Source organism: Phocoena phocoena, chromosome 9 (genome assembly GCF_963924675.1).
Source record: "Phocoena phocoena chromosome 9, mPhoPho1.1, whole genome shotgun sequence".
NCBI lineage: Eukaryota > Metazoa > Chordata > Mammalia > Artiodactyla > Phocoenidae > Phocoena > Phocoena phocoena.
In genome coordinates this window covers 73,865,096-73,891,890 of record NC_089227.1, presented here as the reverse complement: position 1 = coordinate 73,891,890, position 26,795 = coordinate 73,865,096, and the positions used below count along the sequence as shown (strand labels likewise).

The following is a 26,795-nucleotide window of genomic DNA, read 5'->3' as shown; positions in this document are numbered from 1 at the left end:
TGACTCCATACCACAAAAAAGTTCAAAAAGTCAGCACTTTAAATTATTACCTAGATACCACCCTGGACTTTACTGAACAGTGTGAGGGATGTATTTACAATTCTGATTGTCACCTCTGACATCTAAATATCTCTCACCTAAAGCTCTAAATCACTTCAATGTGTTTTCAAATAATCATATTATCTGGCCTTGAGCCGTATGCATCATTCCCATTTTCATCTCAAAAAGAAGTTGAGAGTCTTCATAAGCCTCCACCTCCCCCCGCAAGATGCCTCCTCCAACTGAAACCTCTGCCCTCAGCAAGCGTCAACACCACCCACTGCTACCCATGTCAGCAAATCTAGACAGCATCCTTGATTCTTCTCTCTTCTTCACTTTCCACCTCTTATCAATTACCAAACCTGTTGATTTTACCTCCTAATGTCTTTCAAATCCATCTTTCTCTCTATCCCAACTGCTACTCTTTCATTTTATCAGTTTTTTGCAAAACTGCAACAGCTTTCAACTGGACACATTGCTCCCCTGCTACAAAGCCACGGCTTTTGACTTTCAGTATGATAAAGCCCAGACAAACTTCACCAAGCCCCTTACGATCTGGTCCTCGCTAGAGTTCCAGACCCAGCTCCCACAAATCTTTGTCACACATCTTATGCTCCAGTTACCGGGAACTTCTTTGACTCTTTTGAAGGTGCCATGCTCGCTTTTGCTGCCAGTGCTACACACAGTCTGCCACTTCTGTATTTAAATTTTTCCTAACCCAGCCCTACCCTTTTTGTCTGGATAGGTGCCAACTCAAGAGTCACTCCTGCAGCAAGCCTTCCTTAACCGGTCTAAGACTGGATTAGATGCCCAGGAAGAGTTACTATAAGCCCTTGAAAATCTGGATTTCAGAGAACTCATTCCATGAAGGCAGCACCAATTTCTTCCTTGTCCACATCAACCTTCAAAATGCCTCTCATAGAATACAAAAGGTGGTGAATTAATAAATTAAGGTATCCTCCAAGTTGTGCTGAATCATAGCCTACACAGCCAGTATTGCTCTGACTCAGTGCTCTGAAGCAACCTATGGGAGAATTCTCTGATTATATCAGAGTAAAGCCCAGTTGTCCAGTTTCAGAGCTAAGAATCTTAACCAAAAGGACTGAGCAGAAATCTTCAAATCACTTCTTGACCCCATAAGCAAGGAATTAGCAAGCAGGCCTTCCCGCAAGGCAAAGGCCTGGCTATAAAGGAAGATAAGAAATATTTCACGGAATAATTACTCTAAGTATTAGAAAATCTGTCCAGGGTCCTGCTCACTTTGACCTCTCTTTATCAGAATAATGCTGTATTATAGGACTGTTGAATGTCAGCAAACTACAATATCCATAAATCTCCATGGATCACCATGGAATTATCATCATCACAAAGAAATATTTAGTAAACTGGTGCATGCAGGAGTCTTGAAATGGTCTGAATACTAAACAAGTCATAGAAGGCCCTGACATCCAGGGCTTTACAATTTGAAAGAGTCATTGATGTCGAAAGATAGTAATAAGCTAACAGAGCTGCACAAAGAATAGCAAACTTGACAAGTCTTGCGACTTGGATACAGCTGTGAAAGCAGATCATTCAGAGCTCTGGAAGAATATATTCGTTCTCTACATCAAGCAATCTAAGTGAATTTTTACAGGTTTCTTGCAAAAAGAAGCCTAAACTCTTAGGTTCAATAGCAAAGCCACTTTGTAATGCTAATTTTACTTTCAAACAACCACGAGGTAAAATCTTAGGAGCTGAAGAGAAGCACCTGAAATAGTAACGTTAACATATTTATAAAGTAAGCCTTCAGTCAGGGTTCCCAAACAACCAGACCTCTATCATAATCTGTTTTCTCCTCTTGACATCATTGCATCACAGAGATTTTGCTCCAGGGAAGAGCCCTACACAGATGCGTCAGGAATCACTGGAATCAAAATTGCCAAAATTGCTGCTGAGTCAGAGGTGGTTTTAAAGTTTTGATAAACAACATACAGCTGCACGCTAAACGGTTAACACCCTTCCCTGATGGTTTTGCAATCCTATGCTTATATTGTAGCTCTATCACTGAAATTACAGGTTCCTGTGAAGCGACACTGATAATAATAATACATTTTATACTGGGGATCATTTAAGGGCCTTTTAAACAAGTTTTAACATTTATGCACTGAATATTATCACACTAACTCCTACTTCTTCCCATGAAACATAAATGGAAAACTGAAAAACCATGATTTCCCTAGTGTATCAGTTGGCTCTAGAGGATATTTTGACTGTCACATCAAACATAAAATATTAATGAACTAGTTAAGGCAGCTGATTCCACTTCTCTCTTCAGCAAGGGATGGAATATTACAGTTACACTGTATGGTATGTGTTATAAGTATATAAGAATCTTCCCAGAGAGTTGAGTAATAATTTGAACCAGCATATAAAAACGATTGGAATACACTTCATAACCAAGGAGGAATTTTTTAAACTTGCAAAATGAACTAAAAGAAACTTAATATATACACATATATTTTATATAATAAAATATAATTACAATTTTAGTAATACCATGCAGAGGAGGTACTTTTAGAACTGAGAGTTAAATCAATCAAACTTGACACAGATCCCAAGTTGCAAATCTGAACTGTATCATAAAAATCATGATTAGCAGAAGACAGATGGGTAGAAAGGAATTTTAGGGGACTGGTGTAGGGAGTCAACATTTGTCAGTGTTCAGGCAACACTGTTCCGGGGGGGCCCCTGTCCCAAAAGTGGCCTCCTCCAATTCCTACAAGAGACAAAGCCAAGAGAATGTATGGGAACCCTGGGCTGTCCTCACTGGATGGCATTTGCCCACTGACTGACTAAGTGAACTCACGCTATTGAGGGACCCTTGGCAGCTGTACATATCAATACGAATTGTGCAACTCATATTGGCATTTTGTTTTATGCATCTATTTCTTTTGATTTGGATAGTCTAAGCCTTGTCTGAGAGACGAACCTGAGATACCACATGTGTATTGATCAGGATAGGAACAGGCCCTTGTTTGAGTGGCCATCTGGTCTCCCTTGGCAACATTTCTATAAATACCCCCAACAAACTACAAAACTACTTATGGCTCGGCCATAATTTTAGTTTCCCTCACACCTTGCAAAAAGTAAATAAAATGTAAATATAAAGTCATTGTGATGGATTTTTTTTTTTACATATACTGTAATTTATATAACCAAATTAGTGTGGTCCTCTTCAAAATTGTCATCTTTATGGGTCTTTCATTACATACTTGCTGTAATCATCTTCTGTTGCTCAAAGCACTTTCGCTAAAGTTTGCAATACACTTTTGGAATGATAATACCTAAACTTAAGTAGCACTTGGCTGTTAACAAAGCAAATTATGATGAAAAATCTTTATACCTTTTTGAGCTACAATCAAGTCATTTAAAAGCAAGTCCAAGTGATTGGTCTGTGTAATATAACTTTTAATCCAAAGCAAGCTACGACTATAAAAAAATGGCTAAAGAAGGTAATGAAGCTACTTATGAGAATAAATTTATATACTGTTTTAAAGTTAATTGCATTAAAAGAATCCAAAAATATTCTGATCAAAGGCAGAATTTCACTGGTAGCTACTTTGATCCACCACATCCATCCTGATGTAGAAATTCTAGTGTATTTATTTAAAAATCTCTCATTACTTCATATTTAATGATTACAAAAGTAACTTAAATTATCTTATTATTAAGCTGAGACTTACAATACTCGACTCTTTGCTGAATTTCCACTTTAGAGCCTAACCTTGTTTACTTTTTGGTCTTACTTGAGACTTACCTGTAGAATTTATTGGGGGCCCCTATATCCAGTCTTAGTAAGAAACCTGTGGCATTGTACACATGGATTCTGTGGGGCTCTGACAATTCCTCAAGTATAGATCTAGACTTCTGGTATGAAAACCATGACCAAAATTCAAGCTGTGTCATCTGACACATGGTTTGGTACACAATCTAACATCTAAAGAGAATATGGGAAATTCAGGGCATGAGAGAAGACAGAGAACAAACTGAATAACCACCTTTAAAAGTTAGAAAATGTAAACTTGACAAATTGCTCAAAAATGAAAAACATAATCTCTCTTGGTAAACATTTGTAAATCAATTGCACTGGTATATAAATTATAAATTCTATGCAAATATATCACCTCTAGTTTAAAAACATCTTTGTATTTCATAAAAGCTTTAAGTTAATGTAACTTGGTCTCCATGATACACACTATTTGAATTTTTGTGGTGAAATTCTCTTTTAGGTTATGTTTATAATATTGACATTATTATTATTTTATGCATTATGACACCTCAGATATCTTTCAAATTTCATACTTGATGTGAAATTCATGCAAAATTAAGAAAGTACTTAGGGTTTCCCTGGTGGCACAGTGGTTGAGAGTCCGCCTGCCGATGCAGGGGACACGGGTTCGTGCCCCGGTCCAGGAAAATCCCACATGCCGCAGAGCGGCTGGGCCAGTGAGCCATGGCCACTGAGCCTGCGCGCCCGGAGCCTGTGCTCCGCAATGGGAGAGGCCACAACAGTGAGAGGTTCGCGTACCGCAAAAAAAAAAAAAAAAAAGTACTTAAATTTTTCCTAAACATTATTAGTTTTCCCAGTAACAAAATCTAGACAATAAAAGATATTTAATATAATCTATAAACCAGACCAAACAGCTTTACTCTTTTATGACTCTGAAACTGAATGGATCATACTCAGAAAGTTAAATTCTGAGGCATTTAACAACATATGATACAAGCATATAACTTTTTTCCTGTATATCTGGTAATGCCATGTTGGACGAGATTTTTCCTAAATTAAATTCTCATCTAGGCCCATTCATTGCACATACAGATGGATGGTCATAAAATTATATTCAACAAAGATGAATTGAATATTTTATATAAACAAGGTATGTGGTATCGTAAAGAATGTAAAAATATGGTAATTAATAATAATAACAGTGGCAGCTAACATTTACTAGGCTAACGACTCTACATGCATTTTCTCAACAGATTAACCCCTAAGACATCGGTCCTACTAGTGTCCAAGTTTTAAAGGTCAAGTCACACAAACAGAGATGTTAAGGGACTTGCCTCAGGTCACAGAGCTACTAAGTAGCAGATCCAGGATCTGAATCAAAGCAATCTGAATCCAAGGCCTAAAACCCTGGACCACTAAGCAGGACTACTGTCTAATCCGAAGACAGAAAATACGTTTCTTACCTTTTCAGAATTACAACCCAGAAGGAAGTTTATAATCACTGGTACTTTCGGTGAATGTCAGTTCCTATAAATAGTAGGAACTTAACTTTTAAAAATATACCTATTCTTAGAGCAACTTATTATAAAGTAGTTTGAAGAGCAGGACTGAGTATGCTCTTCACAAATTTAGTAGCCATTATAATATTTATTTTTTAACAAATCCACCTGAGAGCATTTTTAAAACTATACCAAAATGTATAAGGTGATCTGTTTTAAAAAAAGAAAAAAATACTTTGATAGACCAACAATGATATAATTTAAATCAACAATGAGCTAATTTAAAGTTCCTTAGTATTACACTTAGACGTAGCCATGGGATATGTATTCTTCTGAAAACTGCATTTTTTAAAAAACTGCATTTTTAGACAGAATGGCATTTAGGTTCCTCCAAGTGCTCTAGTAGAAAGGCTACAATTTATGCCAATTACCATTCTGATTTTGTAAATAACAGGAAAACAGATCAACAGACAATCCCATTCATATAGATGCAGTAACGAAAGGTACTGAAAACACCCACCCAAGAGGCAATTCCAAACAGTAAAGTCCTTCTCTCCCATCCACAGGGAGGAGCTCTCCTCCTACGGCCTATGCCCTCCTTAGCACCTGAGTTCCAGGCTTGCTGCACATTCAGAGAATAAAACATTTTAGAAAAATGTGAAAGCCAAGCTCCTTTCTCCCACACACATATGAGCATATTTATAATGTATTTGGCTTTTCTGATACCTAAGTATGCTGATTCATTAGATAATTATGAATTAAGTAATATCCCATGAGAGAGCTGAACCTATTCATTCATTCATACAAGTATAACAGAAATAAAGTAGATACAGTATCCAAAGAACACTTCAAATATGAAATGCTACATCCAACTACACTTTGCCTAAGACTCTGAACTTAGACTCAATTTTTTTAAATCTCATTAGATGAAGTTCACAAGCTTTTATGGCTCATCACATGTAAAGTAGGATAAGAGTACAATTTATTAAAAGTCAGTTGGTTTAACTTCAGTACCTATTCCCATGGTTTCACATTTCCATGGTAATTCTGACCCCTCTTTTAAAATGTAGAGCTTGTAGAATTGGCTTTTTTAAAAACAGGTATTTCGAAGGATTTGCTTTCATTCTTAAAAGAAAGAATAATGGAATTGTGGCAAATACTTGTTAGATATACTCAGTATCATAACAATAAAAACTTTAAGCACATATTACCCACTTTATATTTCTCCCCTATAAACGTTCAAAATTCAGTCAACAAGTGTTTTCTGAGCACCTACTACATGCAGGCACGGCACTTGTAGTACATGAGCCAAGAAGACTTCTAAGTTTCCAAGGCATGAAGGAGGGAAAAACAGGGGCCAAACGTAAGTATTTGTTATTAACAAGTTTGTAATTCACAAGTTTCTTAGAAAAATCTAAGAAGACAATTGCACAGTAGCACATTTGGGTCTTGAGAGTGATCTTCAGCTGCAAGTAGTTAAAACTTCAGGGTTAAGCTAAGGCTCTTTATTCACACAATCGGCTTCAGTTTACTCTTTTATCTCTTCCTAATGTTTTCTATCTTATTCCACAAAATCCTCGTCCTCCTCCATAGCAATGAATGACAGCGCATCTTTTTAAAAAACTATTCCACTTTCCCCAAAACCCAGCCCATACACGCGTCCTCCTCTTTCCTGGGCACGTGTGCTTCCAAAGCTCAGCTGGACACCCTCTCACCTGAAAAAAAGTTGGGAGAAGACGCTGGCCTTTTCCAGAGGCGACCTCTGCATGGTCTCTGGGAGCACCGGGGTCCCTGCCGGGGCAGGCCGGGCACGAGCTCCTAATGCCAAATGCCCTACTCTTCTCAGAGACTGCCGCTCACCCCTTTTTCTCTGACCTGCTGTGATGTCATTTGCTTCCAACTCCCCCCACCCACCCCTACCCCACACACCTCCCCTCTCCTTTCGCTCCTTCCCCCGCCTCCACTGCCCAGGTTAAAAGCTGGACGCTGCCTGGTCCGGCCCCAAATTTGCTCTAGCGGCTTTCTCCACCCCGTCCGCGCCCAGCGTCCGCGCCGCGCCGCGCCCGCTCCTTCGTTCTCGCCTCCTTCCCTCCCTCGCTGCTCCGCGCCACCCTTTCCCGGTTCTGACTCCCAGCCTTCCCTCCCTCGCGCGCGCTCCTTCCAGGTCCGCGTCCCTACCTACCGTCCGGCCCCAGCCCAGCCCGCAGGCGGGGGACCGTCGCGGCCGCTCTCCAGGTCCAGTCTCCGACCCTCGAAGACAGAAGGAGCCACCAGCGGAAGCAGCGCCAGTCAGTCCGCCGGGAGCCTCCTGGACCCTCCTGCGCGCCAGGCTCCGCGAGACCCAGGGCACGCCGCGGCCAACTTCCCCGAGCCTTCTTCCTCCTCCCTTTTTCCGAGATCCTAGCCGGGTTCGTGTTACGTTTGCACGGTGCCTTTTGAAAGGGGAACGAAAAGATGTCTCTTCCTGTATCAAACTGCAGCCTCGGAGAGCTGCAAAGTTCCGCGGCAGCGTCTGATGTGTTCGCCTTAGCGCTTCCCTTGAGTGTCAGAGGGAAAAACCAAGCTTGTTCGTTTTCAGGCTTAGGTGAGCTGCAAGTGTGGCCCCTTAGGAGACCTACTTCAGGTGGAGGGAATCCCTATAAGGACGTAAGAGGAATTGCCGCTTTGTCCATTACCCGCCCAGGATTTGTTCATTGTCTGTCCTAAGTTTTTCAGTCCGGCTTGCAGTTTTCAAGAAGGCTTTTGTGTGTGTTAGCGAGTACGATGATGACAAGCGGACAGTGTGTAGACTCACCCGCCATCCTATAGTTCATAGTCTCGGTCAGCAAAATATCTTGACCAACAACACTGAAAGGAATCCAAACAATCTTTGAAGCGAAGGTAGCATGTTAACGCTGACCTGCCTCAGAGAAACGCCATCTTCAACTCTTGAAGGGCATCTAAGCTTTCCCAGGTGTGGGCGCTCTAGCTTCCCCGAGTTTTTGCTGCGTGGATTGTGTGCCTGTTTGATGGTTTTTAAAGAACCAAATCTTTTGTTCCTGAATCCTGTTGTGTAAAAGCAAGGGCACATTGAGTTTAAATTGAAAAATTCAAATGGAAGTAAAAAGTTTGGTCTGATTATGTTAATGCCTCTACAGCTAAAGCAAGGGCGTTTACTTACGAATTGCTTGTTGTTCACTTGTGGTCACCCAGATACAGTACAAATGAAACTGCAATTCATAATAACAGAAAGACAGGAACACGTATTTAAATTAATAAATGTGTTCAAATCAGGTCTTTATAGCTCCCCCTTTGCATTTCCATGTCACCTTTTATTTTTTTAAAACCTTAAAGTGGGTTTTATAAACATTTCAATTTTATTATCCTAAATTTTAACAGTAGGGAAAATAACACTAAAGAGATAGGCAAATTGCATAAAGTTAGATACCAGGAGAAAACTTAATTTCTAACACATGATCTCTTGCTTCAAATCCTGTACCTGTGTTTTCCTCTCTCCCGTATGGCAGGCAAATCTAGGCTCTGCCTTCATTATTGACTTTTCCCAGGTATGTGATTGAACTCACTTCATCCACTTTCCCACCCTCCACTCTACTGTTTGCTTTATAACTGCTAATGTAACCCATCAAATGTAATACACACATTTTGAAAGGAAGCGGTAATCAGTTCCTCTTTGTTCTCAAAGAGCAGGTGACAATAAAGAGATTAAGAATTGAGTTCCAAAGAAGATCACAGAAGCTGACCAAGTGATATGCCTCAGAGACCCCAAATATTTGTCAATCTCTTTCCTCTGAAAAGAATAGATAAAATAGTGACTATTTCTTGATTTCTTACTATTTGCCAGGCATCATCTCATGGGAATCTAACAACAACCATGTAAATAGGTGTTATTCTCCCCAGTTTTCAGTAGAGGAAACAGAAAAGAGAAGTAAATGCCTGTAATGATAGAGCTAACATTTAAACTCATGTCTGATTTCAAACCATCACGCCTATCAGTGCGTAATATTGCTTCTAATCAAATCACCCCTCATGCATTTATGTACTATCACTTACACTGGTATAACCAGTCTTTCTTCTCATATTAGTTTCATGCGATCGTAACTGCTAGACCTGTTCAAGAATGAGGCAAGAAAGCAGAAATCTGCAAACCAAGTAGCTACTGGAGTTCACACTTTTAAAAGATGACATCTAACTATAATATTCCATTTAAGTGTGTGTACACACACATATTCCTAGGAAGACCCTAGTTTTTATCATGAAAGGTTACATCCCAAATTTGTTCTTGGCATAAGTAAGACTTCACCATTATTCAGAACATTAACACGGTTAGCTGACATGAACAAATGAACTAATTGAGACGTGATATTCAAGGCTTGCATCTACGCACAAACGTAATGTGGGAATGTAGATTTATGCACTAGGAAAATGTTCAAATATGGCTGAAGGTCATGACTGAAATCCTAAATGTGTCTTTGAGATGTCAGGAATAGGAAAGAGATTAAAGGGCCAGGATGAAAATAAAAGGTGGTAGTAAGAAACAATGAAACTCTTCTCTGCAAGCTGCTCAAATATCAGCTCACAAAATTTTATAATAACAGCTTATATATGTTAAGCACTTACCATGTATGTAAGGTGCCATGCACAGAATGCTTTGCCTTTTTTTAATTCTTATGACACCTTCATGAGATATTACCTTCTTCATTGTCTATATGTTATAGGTGAAGAAACTGAGGTATAAAAAGTTTAGTAATTTTCCCAAGCAAGTTTCACAGTAAAAAGTAACAGAGAAAACTGAGATTTGAACTAAAGAGTCTATTGCCTGAGCACAAGCATTTAACCACTACTCATACTTCCCCCACAGAATTTCCTAACATTTTAAGCAGAACTGACCTTCAATATAGAAGATTAGGTGGCCATTTGTATGGGTTTTTTTAATTGTAGAATACATATAAAATTTGCTAACTTACACCTTTTTTGAGTGTACAGTCCAGTAACACATTCACACTGGTGTGCAATCACCACCATCACAGTAACCCTTTTATCTTGTAAAGCTGAAACTCTATACACATTACACAATAACTCCCCATTCTCCCTTCCCCCCAGCCCCTGGCAACCACCATTGTATCAATCCTTTCTTGTTTTTTATGATTTTGACTCTACCTCACATACGGGGAATCACACAGTATTTGTCTTTTTGCGACTGGCTTATTTCACTTAGCATAATGTCCTCAAGGTTTATCCACGTTGTAGCCTAGTGCAGGATTTCTTTCCCTTTTAAGGCTGAATAATATTGCATTGTACGTATATATCACATTGCCCTATCCACTCATTTTTTGGTGGGCACTTGGGTTTCAGCTATTGTGAATAATGCTGCCGTGAACATGGGTGTAATGGTGTGGCATCATTTTAAAGGTATAGTAAAAAGAAACAAGAAGAAGAGAAGAAGGAGAAGGAAAGAAAGTCAATATTTATTTAGTACCTATTATGTGTTCAGCAATGTGCCATGTGCTTCCTCAAATGATCTCAATATATGAAAGCTTGAGATAACCTTCCTCTCATATATTCCTGTCATACATTACTCACTCCACCATGAGATGATGGCTGAAGTTTCATCATTAGATATCACCAGAGTGCAACTGCCTATACTTATCCATTACGTTCAATTTAATATGACTGTGTTCCTCAGATTCTCTCTTGAGAACAGGCCTTAATAGGGATAAGCAGGTCATGACAGTGAGTGCACTAAAACCTGGAAAAGCAGAAGGAAAAAGGAAAAAGTCACAAAACAAGAGAAGGGCAAATTCTTGTCAGCTTCATGTGCATAGGCTGGCTCTGTATATAAATGTATCTAAGCCAGAAGAGTAAGAGCAGCTGAGCTTTCCCACAGTGTGCCACAGTGTTGGCCAAGGATGCAAGTACACATCATAGTCTTACAAAGATGTTTCAGACCCAGACAGAGGTGTCCTGGTACATGACTAAGCCAGATTATCATTTATTTTTACCACTTCCAACATTCTGTTTGGTCTGAAAATTCTGTTTATAAACATACATGCACACATACTTCTGTTTATACACATACATAACCTTTCTTCCCCACAACCTCCTTGGAGACAAGAATTGTGTCCTCTGTTTTCCTTTCAACTCATCTCTTATTTAGTAATACTGTGTACAATCAAACAATTTTCTCTCGGGGTTACTGACCTAATAGTTGAAATGTCATCCTAAAGGGGGAATCTGAAGATGCTCAAGAGATGAATCGTTGCCATTAATGTCTCAGCAAGCAAGAGCTCAGTGCTAAGGCAGGAGAACGGAATAAAAGAGGATCTCCACCCTCCAAAACTCAGAATCTACCCATGGTCATCAAAATTCCCTGAAGAGGGTAGCAGAGTGTAGTGGAAAGAGCTTGGGCTTTGAGGCAATAAAGAGCTGGTTTTTCAATCTCGGTACCGCTACTTACTTAGCTGTGTGGTCTTGGGTAAGTTACTTAACCTTTCTGTGTCTCAGTTCCCTTTTCTGAAAATGAGGTTAAGAATACCCACTTCCAAGTGTTGTTGAAAGTATTCAGTCATTGTCTTTCTACCTCAGCACTACTGACATTTGGGGCTGAGTAACTCTTTGATGTGGGCAGACTGTCATGTGCATTGTAGGAGGTTTAGCAGCATCTCTAGCTTCTACCCCTTGGATGCCAGTAGAACTACCCCCTCCCCCGAGATGTGACAACGAAAACTGTCTCCAGACTTTGCCAAATACCCTCTGGGTGGCAAAATTGCTCCCGTTATGAATCACTGGATGAAATTATTTAAAGGTGAGGCATACAACAGCCATAAAGGACTTAGAACCTAATAAGGACTCCACAAACTTTAGAATTTATTGCTACATATCACTAGTGATAAATCAGAAATCAGTGTAGCATTGCAAAATGGATGGTTACAGAAAACGGAACTTCTTAACAGCTATCAGAATTCTCAGGAACACTGGGCTCTCTCATCCCCTCTGAAGTTATTTGCTTGTATTCAGATTACATAAAAGGCGGAAATTCAGGTACCCTTCCAATTGTAAGCTAATTTTGATTTAGAGGCAGAACTATGTTTTTATACTGTGGAAACATTCTTACTACTTTTGCATTGAATTGACATTCGAAAGCTCTATTTTTCAGTTCCTCTCATTTTAAGCTCATCACCGGTGGTATATTCTTAACAACTGTATCCAGATGGAATTTGGCACCCTGAGAGTCTTCTATAACTTAAAAGTACTTCCTTGTAAGGGAAGCCTTAATGATACTCAATCTGTACAAAACAGGAGATTATTAATGCTACTAATGAATTGGAACTATTGTGAACAATAGTTAAAATACTTTGGGGCTTCCCTGGTGGAGCAGCGGTTAAGAATCCGCCTGCTAATTTAGGGGACACAGGTTCACGCCCTGGTCCAGGAAAATCCCACATGCCGCGGAGCAACTAAGTCCGTGAGTCACAACTACTGAGCCCACGTGCCACAACTGCTGAGGCCCGTGCGCCTAGAGCCTGTGCTCTGCAACAAGAGAAGCCACCGCAATGAGAGGCCCATGCACCACAATGAAGAGTAGCTCCCGCTCGCCACAACTAGAGAAAGCCCGCACGCAGCAGCGAAGACCCAACACAGCCAAAAATAAAATAAATAAAAATTAAATAAAATAAAATACAACTTTTTCATGAATGTAAAAGCTAATAAATCTGGGATTTTCTAAAACTCCTTTTTATATAATGTTTCATTTTTTACATTGGTGCTTTTCCATTTTTCCTACTGAAGCTTTTTTAGAAATAAGAGAATGTATAACACCAGATTAAATTTTCATTGATGATATCGTCTTGAAAGCCAGATGTTCTCTATAGAATTAAAATTGTGGTTTAATATATTTAAACCTTAAGAAAAATTTTCCTCAGGTGAATTCTATACTAATTAATCTATGTGCTTCATAGAAGAGTTACATTTAGAAAGACACTAGAGAGACTTCCCACTGGTGGCCCAGTGGGTAGGACTCCATGCTCCCAACGCAGGGGGCCTGGGTTCGATCCCTGGTTGGGAAACTAGATCCTGCATGCATGCAGAAACTGAGAAATCCCACATACCACATTCAACATGCCACAACGAAGATCCTGCATGCTGCAGCTAAGACCTGGAACATCCTAAATAAATAAATAAATCTTTAAAAAAAAAAAAAGAAAGAAAGAAAGTAGAGTGCAGTAAGTAGAATAGTAGGTTATTTACTTATTTGCAACTATTCCCCCCAAATAGATAATTTATAATAAAAACCTATAAATCAGGAGAATGTTTGAAATAAAAAATAAGAGAGACTAGGTGGGAAATTGTTATCGTATCTGGGAACTAAAAGTAATTCTGAATATCTTCGTTGTCAAAGTCCAAAAGGTTGTATTATTCTCATAGTCTGATACCTGACAGAGGTCAATATGCAAGTTCACCTGGGGAAAAAAAAAATCCTCCCTCTACCCCAATCTTTGAAGAGTTTGTCATTCAAAGACTTACAGAATTATTACTGAATGACATCATGGTCATTATTTTCAGCAATAACTTTTTCAGAAACATCTATTTGATGGTCATTTCTTATACCAATTCACAATTAAAGCCAAGGACACAACATGAAGTCAGTTACTCAAGGAAGGCTGTTCAGCCTGGGAAACTAGAATAGAAGAATTCCCAGGTTCAAAGTTTCCTTTCTGTTTTGCTTTAACTTACCCTATATAGACAAAGTCTATGAGATCTTGTTGTTTTAGACACTATGCTGGCTACTTATTGATCTACAAGTTCAATGTGATTGGTGAAACTATGGTGATTAATCTGTATGGTCAAAAGGACAACCAATTCCTGGTTCAGTGACTCTGGCTCATTGGCCTCCGCAGCCTGCATCGCAGTGTCTCCCAGTGTGACTACAACCTCCTTAACTTCAAAGACTGCTGAGAGGCAGCACTGATGAAGTGATGGCAAAACACTTTGGAATTCTTATTTACTTGAGCAAGAATTATGTTTAGCAATATGTATGAAAATCGTCTAAATCCTTTCTAGAATAAAGTGTGTCATGCTAACTAAAGAAAATCAAACTGACAAATACGTATCAGAGTTTTCATCTAAACAAATTAGACAGTCATAAAATTTTACCTAAAACTAATTGAAAATTTTTATAAAAAATTAAGTTTAGCATGATCCTGTTTTTCAAGAAAAAAATTATATGTTGTATATATTTATTTGCTGCATAAATAATATTACACACCTCAGAAAAACCCTATAAAGATGGTATATTTATTTTCATCATTGTTCCATTTTACAAATGAAGAAACTGAGGTACAGAAGGTTAAAGACCATGTCCAAATTCAAGAAATAGGGCTAGAATTTGAACAAACCTATTGGTTTGGTTCTGGAGCTGAGCATTTAATCATGGTGCCCTGTGTGTAACTGGACCATATAGAACGGTTTTGTTTGTTTAACTAAAAGGAGCTGCTTTTTACAATTTATCCACTTGCTTCTCTGTTTAGGTGAAAACAGAGGCTTATTACAAAGGAGATGTTTCTTTCTTCTTTTTCTTCATTTCTTCAGAATCCACTGAGTGGTTTCTTCATTATAGGATTATAAAGTAGGTAGGTATCCATGGGGAGAAAGGAGGAAACAAAATCTTTTTTCTATTTCTTTCTTTTTAAAAATAAATTTATTTATTTATTTTTGGCTGCATTAGTTCTCCATTGCTGCAGACGGGCTTTCTCTAGTTGCGTCGAGCGGGGGCTACTCTTTGTTGCGGTGCATGGGCTCTAGGCGTGTGGGCTTCAGTAGTTGTGGCATGTGGGCTCAGTAGTTGTGGCTTGTGGGCTGTAGAGCACAGGCTCAGTAGTTGTGGCACGTGGGCTTATTAGTTGCTCCGCAGCATGTGGGATCTTCCCAGGCCCGGGCTAAAACCCATGTCACCTGCATTGGCAGGCGGATTCTTAACTACTGTGCCACCAGGGAAGCCCTTATTTTTCTTTTGAGGTTCAACATAGAATCTATTTGATGAATTGAGATGACCCCAACTGAAATGCTCAAATATGGACACCAAGGGTCCCCATGGAGAACCAGACATACAATGAGAGGAAAAGTTTAATGTCAATGTCTTCAGTTTGGTGGGAGATGGGCCACTTTGCAGCTGAAACTGGAAGGTGGCCTTTTCCTACCCATCATGGGATGCTGGGCGGGCCTTGCCAACTACTGGAGAAATGTTAAAAGTCCAATTATAATGTACTACTGGCTGAGACTAAGGTGGGGGAGTGAGCTTCATCTTCCTCTAGGAACTGCTATAACCTCTGCAGAGATCTGTTCCAACAGAGTATTGATCGTAGCAGCATGCCAGGGTGCATCAGACTCTGTGGGAGGACGTTTTTTCACCAATAACACAATGTTGTGGTGACAGAGGCTCCTGCAGCAGAAGTTGAGGTGGGGCAGGCGACAGCAGCCTGGTCAGATTCTCCATATTCTCCATCTCTCTCGTGTTTGGAAACAGAAATAACCCCTTTGGATGATGAAAACCCTGGGGTTCCTGGACAGTTGGGGGATGGAGGAAGAAATGCATCCTGCGAAGTAAAGTGACTTTCTGATTCCATTCCACAAATGTTTTTGGAAAGCCTATAGCGCTGCAGCTCTATGTCAGGAAGGGGGGAAAGATGGAATTCTGCTACAACCTTCAAAGGGCTTCATAGATCTAATTTGTTACTTAAACTGACAAAACAAAGCATTAGTTGCCTGAGCCCAAAGGAAATTACCAGGGTCCATGTCTCTTTCATTCATTCTGGATTCTGCAAAATCTACAGCAACTCCCTAAATCTTCTTCAGCTACCTTTCTTTTGCTCCACCCCAGGGCTGCACTGTTTCCCCATTCCTGGTTTTAGGATACAGTTACAAAGATGCCCTGTCAAGAGTAGCAGAAAAATACTTCCATCAAGTAACTTTAAACATATGACCCATAACCAGCTTCCTCTACTAGTTCATCAGAAGTTAATATTCTTAAATAAATCCTATGAGTGTTACGTGTCTTATGTAAGTGCCACAGTTATACAGCATTTCATTTTGTGCAGGTTAAGAGCAATAATTTTTTAAACGTAGAAATGCCAGATAAGACACAATTTTTAGAACTCTAAATTGGCAATTTTTTTCTTAAAAAAAAAAAACAAAGGGCTTCCCTGGTGGTGCAGTGGTTGAGAGTCCGCCTGCCGATGCAGGGGACGCGGGTTCGTGCCCCTGTCAGGGAAGATCCCACATGTCGCGGAGCGGCTGGGCCCGTGAGCCATGGCCGCTGAGCCTGCGCGTCCGGAGCCTGTGCTCCGCAACGGGAGAGGCCACAACAGTGAGAGGTCCGCGTAACGCAAAAAAAAAAACCCCAAACAAAAAAAAACACTAGAGGAGCTTCCCTGGTGGCGCAGTGGTTGAGAATCTGCCTGCCAATTCAGGGTACACGGGTTCAAGCCCTGGTCCGGGAAGATCCCACATGCCCGCGGAGCAGCTGGGCCCGTGAGCCACAACTACTGATCCTGCGCGTCTGGAGCCTGTGCTCCGCAACAAGAGGGGCTGCGATAATGAGAGGCCCGCGCACCGCGATGAAGAATGGCCTACGCTTGCCGTAACTAGAGAAAGCCCTTTGCACAGAAACGAAGACCCAACACAGCCATAAATAAATAAATTAAATAAATTAAAAAATTTTAAAAAACAAAACAAAGCACTAGAAGCCTCCAAAATGGAAGTGTCTCAGTCCTGTTTCTGCGGAGGACCCTGTAAACCACTCCTCTCAGAGGCCAGGCTAAGGAAGGCACTGGAGGATCAGCAGTTCTCACACCCCTGTCAACACAGAGCTCTCCCCCGAGACAGAGCAGAAGCTCCACTCCCCATGCCCCTCAGGGCCCTAGGGGGAACAGAAACCTTGAACCTTTCTGCACCTGCCGAGTGCTTGGCACTGTGGGAACCCAGCAACTGACAGCTCCCTGGAGGGGAGCCAGGCCGAGTGGAACACCCAGTCCCACGCTGCGGGCTCCTGGCCAGCTCAGAGCCAGCCACCAGCTGAGCCTGCACTGCTATGTTTTTCAAGGCCCAATTTGGTCGTGAGTCTAATTATCTTTAGGAATTCTTTTTGTTCTCAACCCAAACAAATTTGAGGCTTGTAACAATCTGGATAATTCAAGAAAAATGGACTTTTTTCTGGAATCTGTTTCTATGTTCACTGATAATTAAATTTAAAATATACTTTCATTTGGCTGTGTAATAAAATAAACTTTAGATCATCTCCTTTTAAAGTTCAGAGCTTCTTCACTGGGAGCTGAGAATTCCTCATTTGTAAAACGGGTGAAATAAGAGCTTTCATTACATAGGGGTTGTTGTGAGGATTAAGTGAGTTGATATAAGTGAAAAATGTAACAGATTATCTACATAGGATAAGCACTCAATAAATAGTGTGTGTGTGTGTGTGTGTGTGTGTGTGTGCATTAGTGTGTTTCAAATTTCACATCCTTACATTAGTGATTCACTGAAGGCTGAAGTGGTTCTTCCACATTGCTTTTTTTACACAAAAGAATGAAATGAGCATGGGATAGTTCTTTTAATGCACATCTTCTCACCAAGTTTTACTTTTTGTTCATTTACTTCCTTCAAAAATAAGGGAAAATAAAACTCAACAATAAGAAAACAAACAACCCAATTTAAAAAACAAGCCAAACATCTGAACAGACACTGCACCAAAAAAGATATACAGATGGCAAATAAGCATATGAAAAGGTGCTCATCATCATTTGTCATTAGGGAATTGCAAATGAAAACAACGAGACACCACTGCTCACCCTTTAGAGTGGCTAAAATCCAAAAGCCTGACAATACCATATCCTGATGAGGATTGATTGTGGGATTGCAAAATAGTACAACCACTTTGGAATACAATGTGACAGTTTCTTGCAAAGCTAAATATAGTCTTACTAGACAATCTAGCAGACATACTTCTAGGTCTTTATCCAACTGATTTGAAAACACATCCACACAGAAATCTGCATGCCAATGTTTATAGTCGTTTTATTCATAATTGCCAAAACCTGAAGTAAACAAGATATGTGTCAGTCGGCAAATGTATAAACAGACTGGTCCATCTCAACAGTGGAATACTACTCAGTAATAAAAAGGAATGAGCTATCAAGCCACAAAAAGACATGGATGAATCTTAATTGCATATTGTTAGTGAAAGAAGCCAGTGTGGAAAGTCTACATACGGTATGATTTCAATTATATGCATTCTGGAAAAGGTACAACTATTCAGAGATGTTACATGGATTACTCGTTGCCAAGACTTTGGGGTAAGGAGAGGGTTACGTTAGTGGAGCACAAGGAATACTTTTAGGGCAGTGAAACTATTCATTATAATACTGCAATGGTGGATACATGATACTATGCATTTCCCAAAAACCATAGAACTTTACAGCACAGAGAGTGAACCTTAATGTCTGTGAATTTCTAAAAAATCATTTAGGTGATCAGGAATGGGGGGGATCTCCAGGTTGGAACACAGAATAAGACCAAAGAATCTAACTGTATTACAAATATATGAAACAACCTCACTGAAAGGAATTGGGGGAGCAGTGTTGTGGGAGAAGCTTCTGGTCTAAGTAACTTGGAAATAGTGGAGTCTGTTAAACTAAAGGTAAAAGAGTCTACATAAGCACTCCTCTAGTTGATAAAGTTTTATCCCACGGGGGAACAGGTTAACGATTCTGAAACCACTATACATGTATACTGGAAATGAACGAGTAAGTAAATAGATAGTGGACAGTGGAAGTCAGGTTTCTCACTATCAGAGTGGGAAGCTACAGATAAGGAAGAGGAAGAGATTAGAATGAGCCATACTGTAATGGATTGGAATTAGAGACACCAGTATTAACTCACTATTCGTTTAATAAAGATATAGATGCTTATACTTTGAATTATTTATAGACGTGTGTATACCATAGTTAGCATACACATGTATATTTTCTTGCTCTGTCAGCTGAGATAGCCTAGAGACTATGACACCTCAATAGCAGCCATATACCCTAACACCCAGATCTTGGTATTAAATACCGTTCCTCAATAAAAAGAACCAGGATTCCTTTTAGGACTGGGGCAGAAAATATACAAAAGGAGCCCAGAAAATCTTATAGTGCCAGAAAGTAAAGAAGTGTTAAAACAAAACAAAAATAAAATTTGGGGTATTTTAAAGGGAAAAGAGCACACCAGTGGTCAAAGATGGAAAAATCTGAGCAATAAAATAATTATAACCCAGTTCAATTATAACCCAAGTCTAAAATAAATATCTACAAGTCCATAGTGGCAAAAATAAATGATTTAATAAATTAATGGTAGAGAATAGACAAATTTGCAGCACAAGAGAATTTCACTTAGATTATGTAGATACTTCACTCTCAAGGAGGTGGAGCTCAACTGCCCACTCCAGTGTGGGCTGTGCATAATGACTTCCTTCCAAAGAGTACAGTATCAAGGGGAGAAAAGGGTAACTTTATAGAGAAGGAACCTGACAAACACTATTTCAGCCAGGTGATCAAGGTCAACATCAACGGTGACAGGTCATGTTGACAGTATGTACCCTTGATATTATGTGATGAAGATGGCACTTTACCTCTGTGGTCCTTCTCCCTAAAACTCATAACCCTAGTCTTACTATGAAAAAACATCAGACAAATCCCAAACTGTCAAGGTCATCAAAAATAAGGAAAATCTGAGACGTTGTCACAGCCAAGAGGAGCCTAATAAAACATGAGGATTAAATATAATGTGTTAACCTGGATGAGATCTCGGAACAGAAAAAGAATTCTGGGGAATTCTGACTAAGGTATGGACTTCAGTTAATAATGTATCAATATTGGTTCATTAATTGTGACAAATGTACCCTACTAATGTATGATGTTAACAATAGGGGAAACTGAGTGTGGGATGTATGGGACCTCTCTGTAGTATGTTCACAATATTTCTATAAATCTAAAACTATTTTAAAATAAAATTTTTATTTAGAAAATAAGGAAAAAAAATTTATTGATTTTTGGCACATTTCCATGCAACCACAAATTACTAACAACTTAGACTTTTAATAATCTTTAATATTTAATAACAATATCTCAAGCTCAGTCAGGGCCTTTTATCTCATATTTAGCATTTTCAAAATCAATACTTTTGTACTTACTTTTATTAATTATTTCTCTAGCAAGGGTGAGCATAGGATCTAGGACTTAGAGCATGAACCACGTAAGTCTGAAAAATTGGCTTCAAATTGGGTTACTCAATGACCTTAAAAAAACCTTTCTACTCCCAGTGGGAAATAAATCATGTAAAAAACAATAGTCAATGAGTATTTCTTAAAAACTAATTTTAAAAAAACTAATAAATTTATTGATTCCAAAAAACTCACAAGAAAAATAAAGTCTTCATGTTCTAATGTCAACTCGGGACCATCAAATTGGCCTGCAATTATTCCATAATCTGTAGCTATTATTAAGAAATTATTAAGAAAATGGAAGTCATCTCTCATGCCAAAGTTTTAAGGTAATATTAACTACTCACTATGAAGTTCATATGACTTAAAAATAAAGGTGAGTTTGGCCACAGAGTGGTGACAAATTTCTACTCACATTGTATTATGTAGAAAACATTTGGATTCTAGGAGAATATTGGATTCAACTTTAAGGTGCTATTGTTTATTTTCTCTAGGAAAATACTTCACGGAAATAATTATATTCTATCTGTGTGATTCCATCTGTCCACACACTCTGTTCTCCCTTTCTTCTGCAGTTAACATTACTGACTTTCAGCTTAAAATTTTATGTGAGATTGCTATGAATTAACAGAGTTGTCACATTTCACTCAAAAAAAAGAAAAAGTATTTTGGAAGTAGTTGAAGTTGTCCAGCCATAGTTTTTACATCTCTGTTGGAAAATGTGTAGTAAAACATGCTTTGAAAATAAAATATTTTTCTTTGGGGAACAACTAATGTTTTAAGACATTGTTCCTCACTTGATCCTGTCTCATTTTCAAATCTGAATCAAACCCACTGTGTATCCAGGATAAATGAAATGCAGGAAATTAATTAGTATTGAGTTTCTAATGTACTAAGCCTTTCATTTGTTTTCTCCCCCATTTAACTCTCTCAGTATCCTTATGAGATGATTACTATTATACCGTTTTACTCCTAAGGAAAATACAATTCAAAAGAATCTTTACCATACATATCTAGAGCCTTCTATCTAGTAGAAGTAGTCCCGGATTGTATCCCAAGACCACTCTCTGACTACACTGTTGTGGGGTAAAATGTCACTCAGTGAGCTAAAATCATTGAGAATAGGAAATTGTTGAAGTAATGCCCAATACGTTTTTAACAAGAGATCTTTATGAATAAAAAAATTTAAGTTTTTACCGTGTAATATCAGCAAAATAATTTGTTCTGGAAAATTCATCTGGCTTCTTAACATCACACAGATTTTTGGCATTTGGAAGAGGGGACACTATGGTTGTTCCCTTGAGTCCCAAGAGGTCCACTTTACAGAGCAAACGGCAAGGAAGGAGAGAATCACAAAGCAATACTCTCTTTTTACCCTTCCCACACTCAGAAGAAGTCAGTTGATGAGACACCTCTCATTCAACAGTTCAAGTCAGAGCTCAAACCAATGTCCAGGGCCTGTGGTTGGCAGAAGGGGTTAAGGTTAAATTATGTATTTGGAGAGTAATATAAGTTTTGTTGCATTTGAACATGGAATTCCATGTGGTTATCTGTAAATAAAGACACATACTGAGTTTTGTTTTGTAACACTGCACAGAAACATTTAAACTTACAGTTTTTTAAAGTGAGATAAATTTTAAATTCTTATTGGAACCTTTGAAATGGTTGGGACTACACTGAGTGTTTCACAACTACATAATTAACAGAGTTTTGCACATAAATAAATGTTTATTTTCAGATACCTGTTGGCCATATATATGCTTACTCAACTGGAAAGTCCTGGTCATTAGGTCATCATGAGAGCTATCCTTCAGATATATTTTTGTATGTGCAAACTGTCCTCTTGATATTTTTCCTTAGTCGTTAAAAAACTACCTTCATTTTTTTCCATAAAATTCTACATTGGTAGCATTTGCATACTAATAGTTTTCCTAAGTTTAAGTTATATTGGGAATTATCTTAAATGCCTTCATGTGCTATACTTAAAAACAAATTGTAGGTTAGCAAAATGCTTTTAACTTTTGGTAAATTAAAAAATTTATAGGTAAAAAAATGAGAATATGAGACATATAAGGATATGGGTTATTCATATTGCAATTTACTTCAAGTCATTAAAAAACCTTTAGTGTTCTTATAGATTTTTAAATGTTTTTAATGCAAAATAAAGTTTAAATAAGTGTAAGTTAATGTATTTAAAATACATTTATCAATAAACTTGACAAATAAGTTTAACTTTCAAGTTTTCATATAATTAATTATCTATCTCTTAGGAATGATTCTTGTGTTGGACATATCAGAATCACTTGCATTTAATAAAACTTAATTAATTCTAACTTCACCACTCCTTGGTTCCCAGTCCTTCTCCACTCCTACTTCTTGAACCCCTGATATTTATGGGCATATGTCAAATCCCTCAGGTATACAGGAGTAGGATAAAAGGTTTATACCTAATGCTTAAATAACCAAATTTTATTTCTTACTACTGAATTATCACAAGCAACTGGGTCCTCTTCATTTCTTCTTTTCCTTTTCATTATAAAATAATTTTCTAGAAAAGGTTGCATTCATATTAATTTAGCAAAGTAGGGCTTGAAACACATCATTCTACTAATTAGTCTAAGAGAGAGAGATTATATCAGAAAAGAATACCTAAATGCATACATTTCAAAAAATAAACAATGGTAATTCTAAAAAGGAGTCCATGCTTCCAATTGTACCTGACTTCTATGCACTGTATTAGAAGAAGAATCACAGAGATTCTCATCATTTTTCATCCCTAGCCTAGTTTCGAGAAATAAATTATGCTAATTCTCATCAGGTGTTCATTTTTGATACTAAGTCAGGAGAGTCACAGAGAACACAGTTCTCTTTGTGTGCCTCATAGTACAGGGAAATATGCACTTAGTCACTCAATCAGTAAGAATGAGTAATTTTTAAGCTTCCCAGTGTCTAGTTCTTTGATCTGACAAGTGTAAAACAAGTAAAAGTTAAATTATAGGCATTAAATTCGAAGTTAATATTAACTTTCAATTCTATTTCTGAATAATATTCTGATCAAATTAAAAACAGGAATTAATGTAGTATATTTATATATGGCACTTTTTTGTGGCATATAATTAAATTTAACTCATTTCAGTGAATATTTATCAGGGCCCCTCACACGGGAAGCTGGAGGGTCCTTTAGCCCAGGCCTCAGATGATACACAGTCCCAGGGATACCCTGGCAAGACTGAAAGAAGATAGTTGCTATACAAGGTTAAACTTGAGTCCAGTTACTAGACCACATCAGCTGAAGTGTACTAGGAGTTAAATGTTTTAAAAATCCTATGATTATCTCATGAACATCACAATTACTTTGGGGATTATTGTGGGCATTCATATGTTTTAATTGCATCTATTTATCAACATAACATTTTAAATACACCACAATTTTGTAACCCTGGCATTTTTAATATACTGAGGGCCTCAAAAAAGCAAATGACCCTAGCCTCTCTGAATATCTGACAGGTTCTGCCAGCTGCAAGGCACCATGCTGTTCTCTGGGGACAAGAAGACATAGTCCCTGCTCTCAACAAGCTTACTGTCAGCAGGAAAAAAGAATCAAATACAAAAATACCTATTATAGATAATAGAATAAGATAAGGGCCATTCTAGAGATGCAAATAGCCGTGAGATTCAATGGCACCAAAATCCATTTCCAGTTAAGAATTAGAATATCTTTAAGAGGAGGTGTCATTGAAGATGGATCTTGAAAAACAAGGCGCTACTGACAGTCAGAGATGAATGAGAAAGACATGAATGGAGAGGGACATCTTTAGAACAGCACTGTTTGGTTGGTGTGTAAAAAGTAGAGGAGGAAGTGAACACGGAATATCAGATTGGGACCAGGTAGTTCAGAGTCACAAATGATAGGGTAAGGAGTCCCATTCCTACTCTCGTTGGCAAAAGAAAGTGAGTATGGGGTTTTCAACAAGGAAGTAACGTCACCATGCTGCCTTTTAGGAAGATAAAACTGGAATAAATACACACGGTGGCCTAGTGAATCAGGAAAAGATGGTATGGGAAACCAGTGTGGAGGTTGGCATGCAGCCCTCAGCCTGAAGATTCATCACTCTTTGCCTAACCCGAAGAACTTCCTTTTTCCTCAGTCTTGAAGACCCTTTCTTATATTCTCCCTCCACCTAAGCTATAAGCTTATGTACAGGGGGTGATCAGAAGAAGTTCTCTTTTGTTCAGTGTTTTGAGACACTCCTTATTAAGACCAGGGGGATTTCTCATCAAAGGTAAGATTTTCATCCTCACCCAGCTTGGTTCCTTTAAAAGAAGCAGATCTTATCCTATTATATATTTATTGTGCAGTCAGGAAATTCAATGCCAATTCACAATACCAGGAAGCATTTAGTCCAAGACAACTAAGTGACATACATCACTGCTCCCATTTGCTCAATAAAGTTAGTGTTAAGAGTCACTCAAGTCAAAGTTGTTGGTTTTTTTATTTCCATCGAATAAATGAAGAATAGAACTGGCCTTTTCAAGAATGAGATTATTTTTCTAGTTTTTCCTTTTACTGAAGAATCCATTTTTTTCAACTGTACATGATCCCCTAGCCTAGTTCAATAAATGGATTAAATTTAGGATTAGTCTATGACTTTGTAATTATCGCTAACACTTATAAAGCACTCACTATGTGCCAGTAGTGTTCTAAGCACTATATATAACTTCACTTGGCAGTTTAAAAAAGAAAAAGATTCTTACAGATGAGGTTCATAGAGGAGGAAAGAAAGAATTCCTAGCACTTGGAATAAGTAGCATGGCTATTTCTCTTCCCAATGGTAGAACTTATTCAGTTTCTTCCTGCTCCTGTACTTCCAGAACAATGGTATAATTCAAACAGAGAAGGCAAAAATCCAAGCTGCCACTTGACTTCTGATTTAACAAAGGTTACATGGAAGCTGTCCCGAGCTGTTGCATTACATAGTTTATCATACCATCTAATGTTTTGAAAAGGATGTTTTATTATTGATTAAACAAATTTAAAGTTGCAAGAGAAAACATCTTAATATACCTACAAAAACTATATTTAAACATTCCCATGAGGTACACTACTACAAGAAAGAGGAAAAAAAACCTCTACTGCATTGAGCTTGAAGTTTCCTTCAGTTTTATTTTATTTTATTTGTTAAACATCTTTGTTGCAGTATAATTGCTTTACAATGGTGTGTTAGTGTCTGCTGTATAACAAAGTGAACCAGCTATATGTATACATATATCCCCATATCCCCTCCCTCTTGCATCTCCCTCCCACTCTCCCTATCCCACCCCTCTAGGTGGTCACAAAGCACCGAGCTGATCTCCCTGTGCTATGCGGCTGCTTCCCACTAGCTATGTATTTTACATTTGGTAGTGTATATATGTCCACGCCACTCTCTCACTTCATCCCAGCTTACCCTTCCCTCTCCCCTTGTCCTCAAGTCCATTCTCTACATCTGCGTCTTTATTCCTGTCCTGCTCCTAGGTTCTTCAGAACCATTTTTTTCTTCAATTTTGTTTTAAAAGACACATTAGTTGATTGAAAAAACTGCAAACTATGCTTAACAACCCTGCATATTGAAGTAATGACCAAATAACTGTATTAAGATACATATGTAAAATATACAATAAACATATCCATAATTGAATTAGAAAATCAAAATAAAAGAGGTTTAACTAATCAGCATTAGCCAAAATAAGGAGCATGGTAGACATATAACCTCAAAATGCAAATTAATTCCTATTTTTCAATACAATCACTGATTTATAAACTTAAAAATTCAAATAATTTCATTTGAAATTCATTAATTAAGCCAAATATACCTATAAAGAGTGAAATTTATACTTAAATATCTTTCAAAATAGAACAGCCAAAGAGAAAGCAAAATAACCTGCTTTGTATACATTTCGGAAAAGTGTTTAAATAGTTTGAATCAAGACCAGGAAGAGATACCTATATTTTCTTCTCTCTTCCTCGCCTGCCCTCTGCTGGCAAAATAGAGAAAAGTGAAGCGTAAAGAAGCCTCACACAACATACTGAAAAAGTATTATTTTTAAACAAGAAATGTACTATAGAGTTATATATATAATTTTCCATAAGATTAATTTGCCATCATATTATTTCACCACTCATATGTGAGTTAATATTGGAATAAAAAAATAATGTTTAGAACTTGGAAATATTTCAGTATTTAAAATAGTTCAGATA

At 38.2% G+C, this 26,795-nt stretch overlaps 1 protein-coding gene across 1 annotated transcript in view; it reads right to left on the bottom strand.

Moving 5' to 3' along the window:
- Window positions 1–7,200, bottom strand: part of CFTR (CF transmembrane conductance regulator) — a 201,451-nt gene extending 194,251 nt beyond the window's left edge. The window contains exon 1 of the mRNA XM_065883990.1: window positions 7,023–7,200. Within this exon, the coding sequence (XP_065740062.1) occupies window positions 7,023–7,075 (53 nt within the window). The 5' untranslated portion in view covers window positions 7,076–7,200. The remainder of the gene's footprint in view (window positions 1–7,022) is intronic.
- Window positions 7,201–26,795: the final 19,595 nt, after the last annotated feature.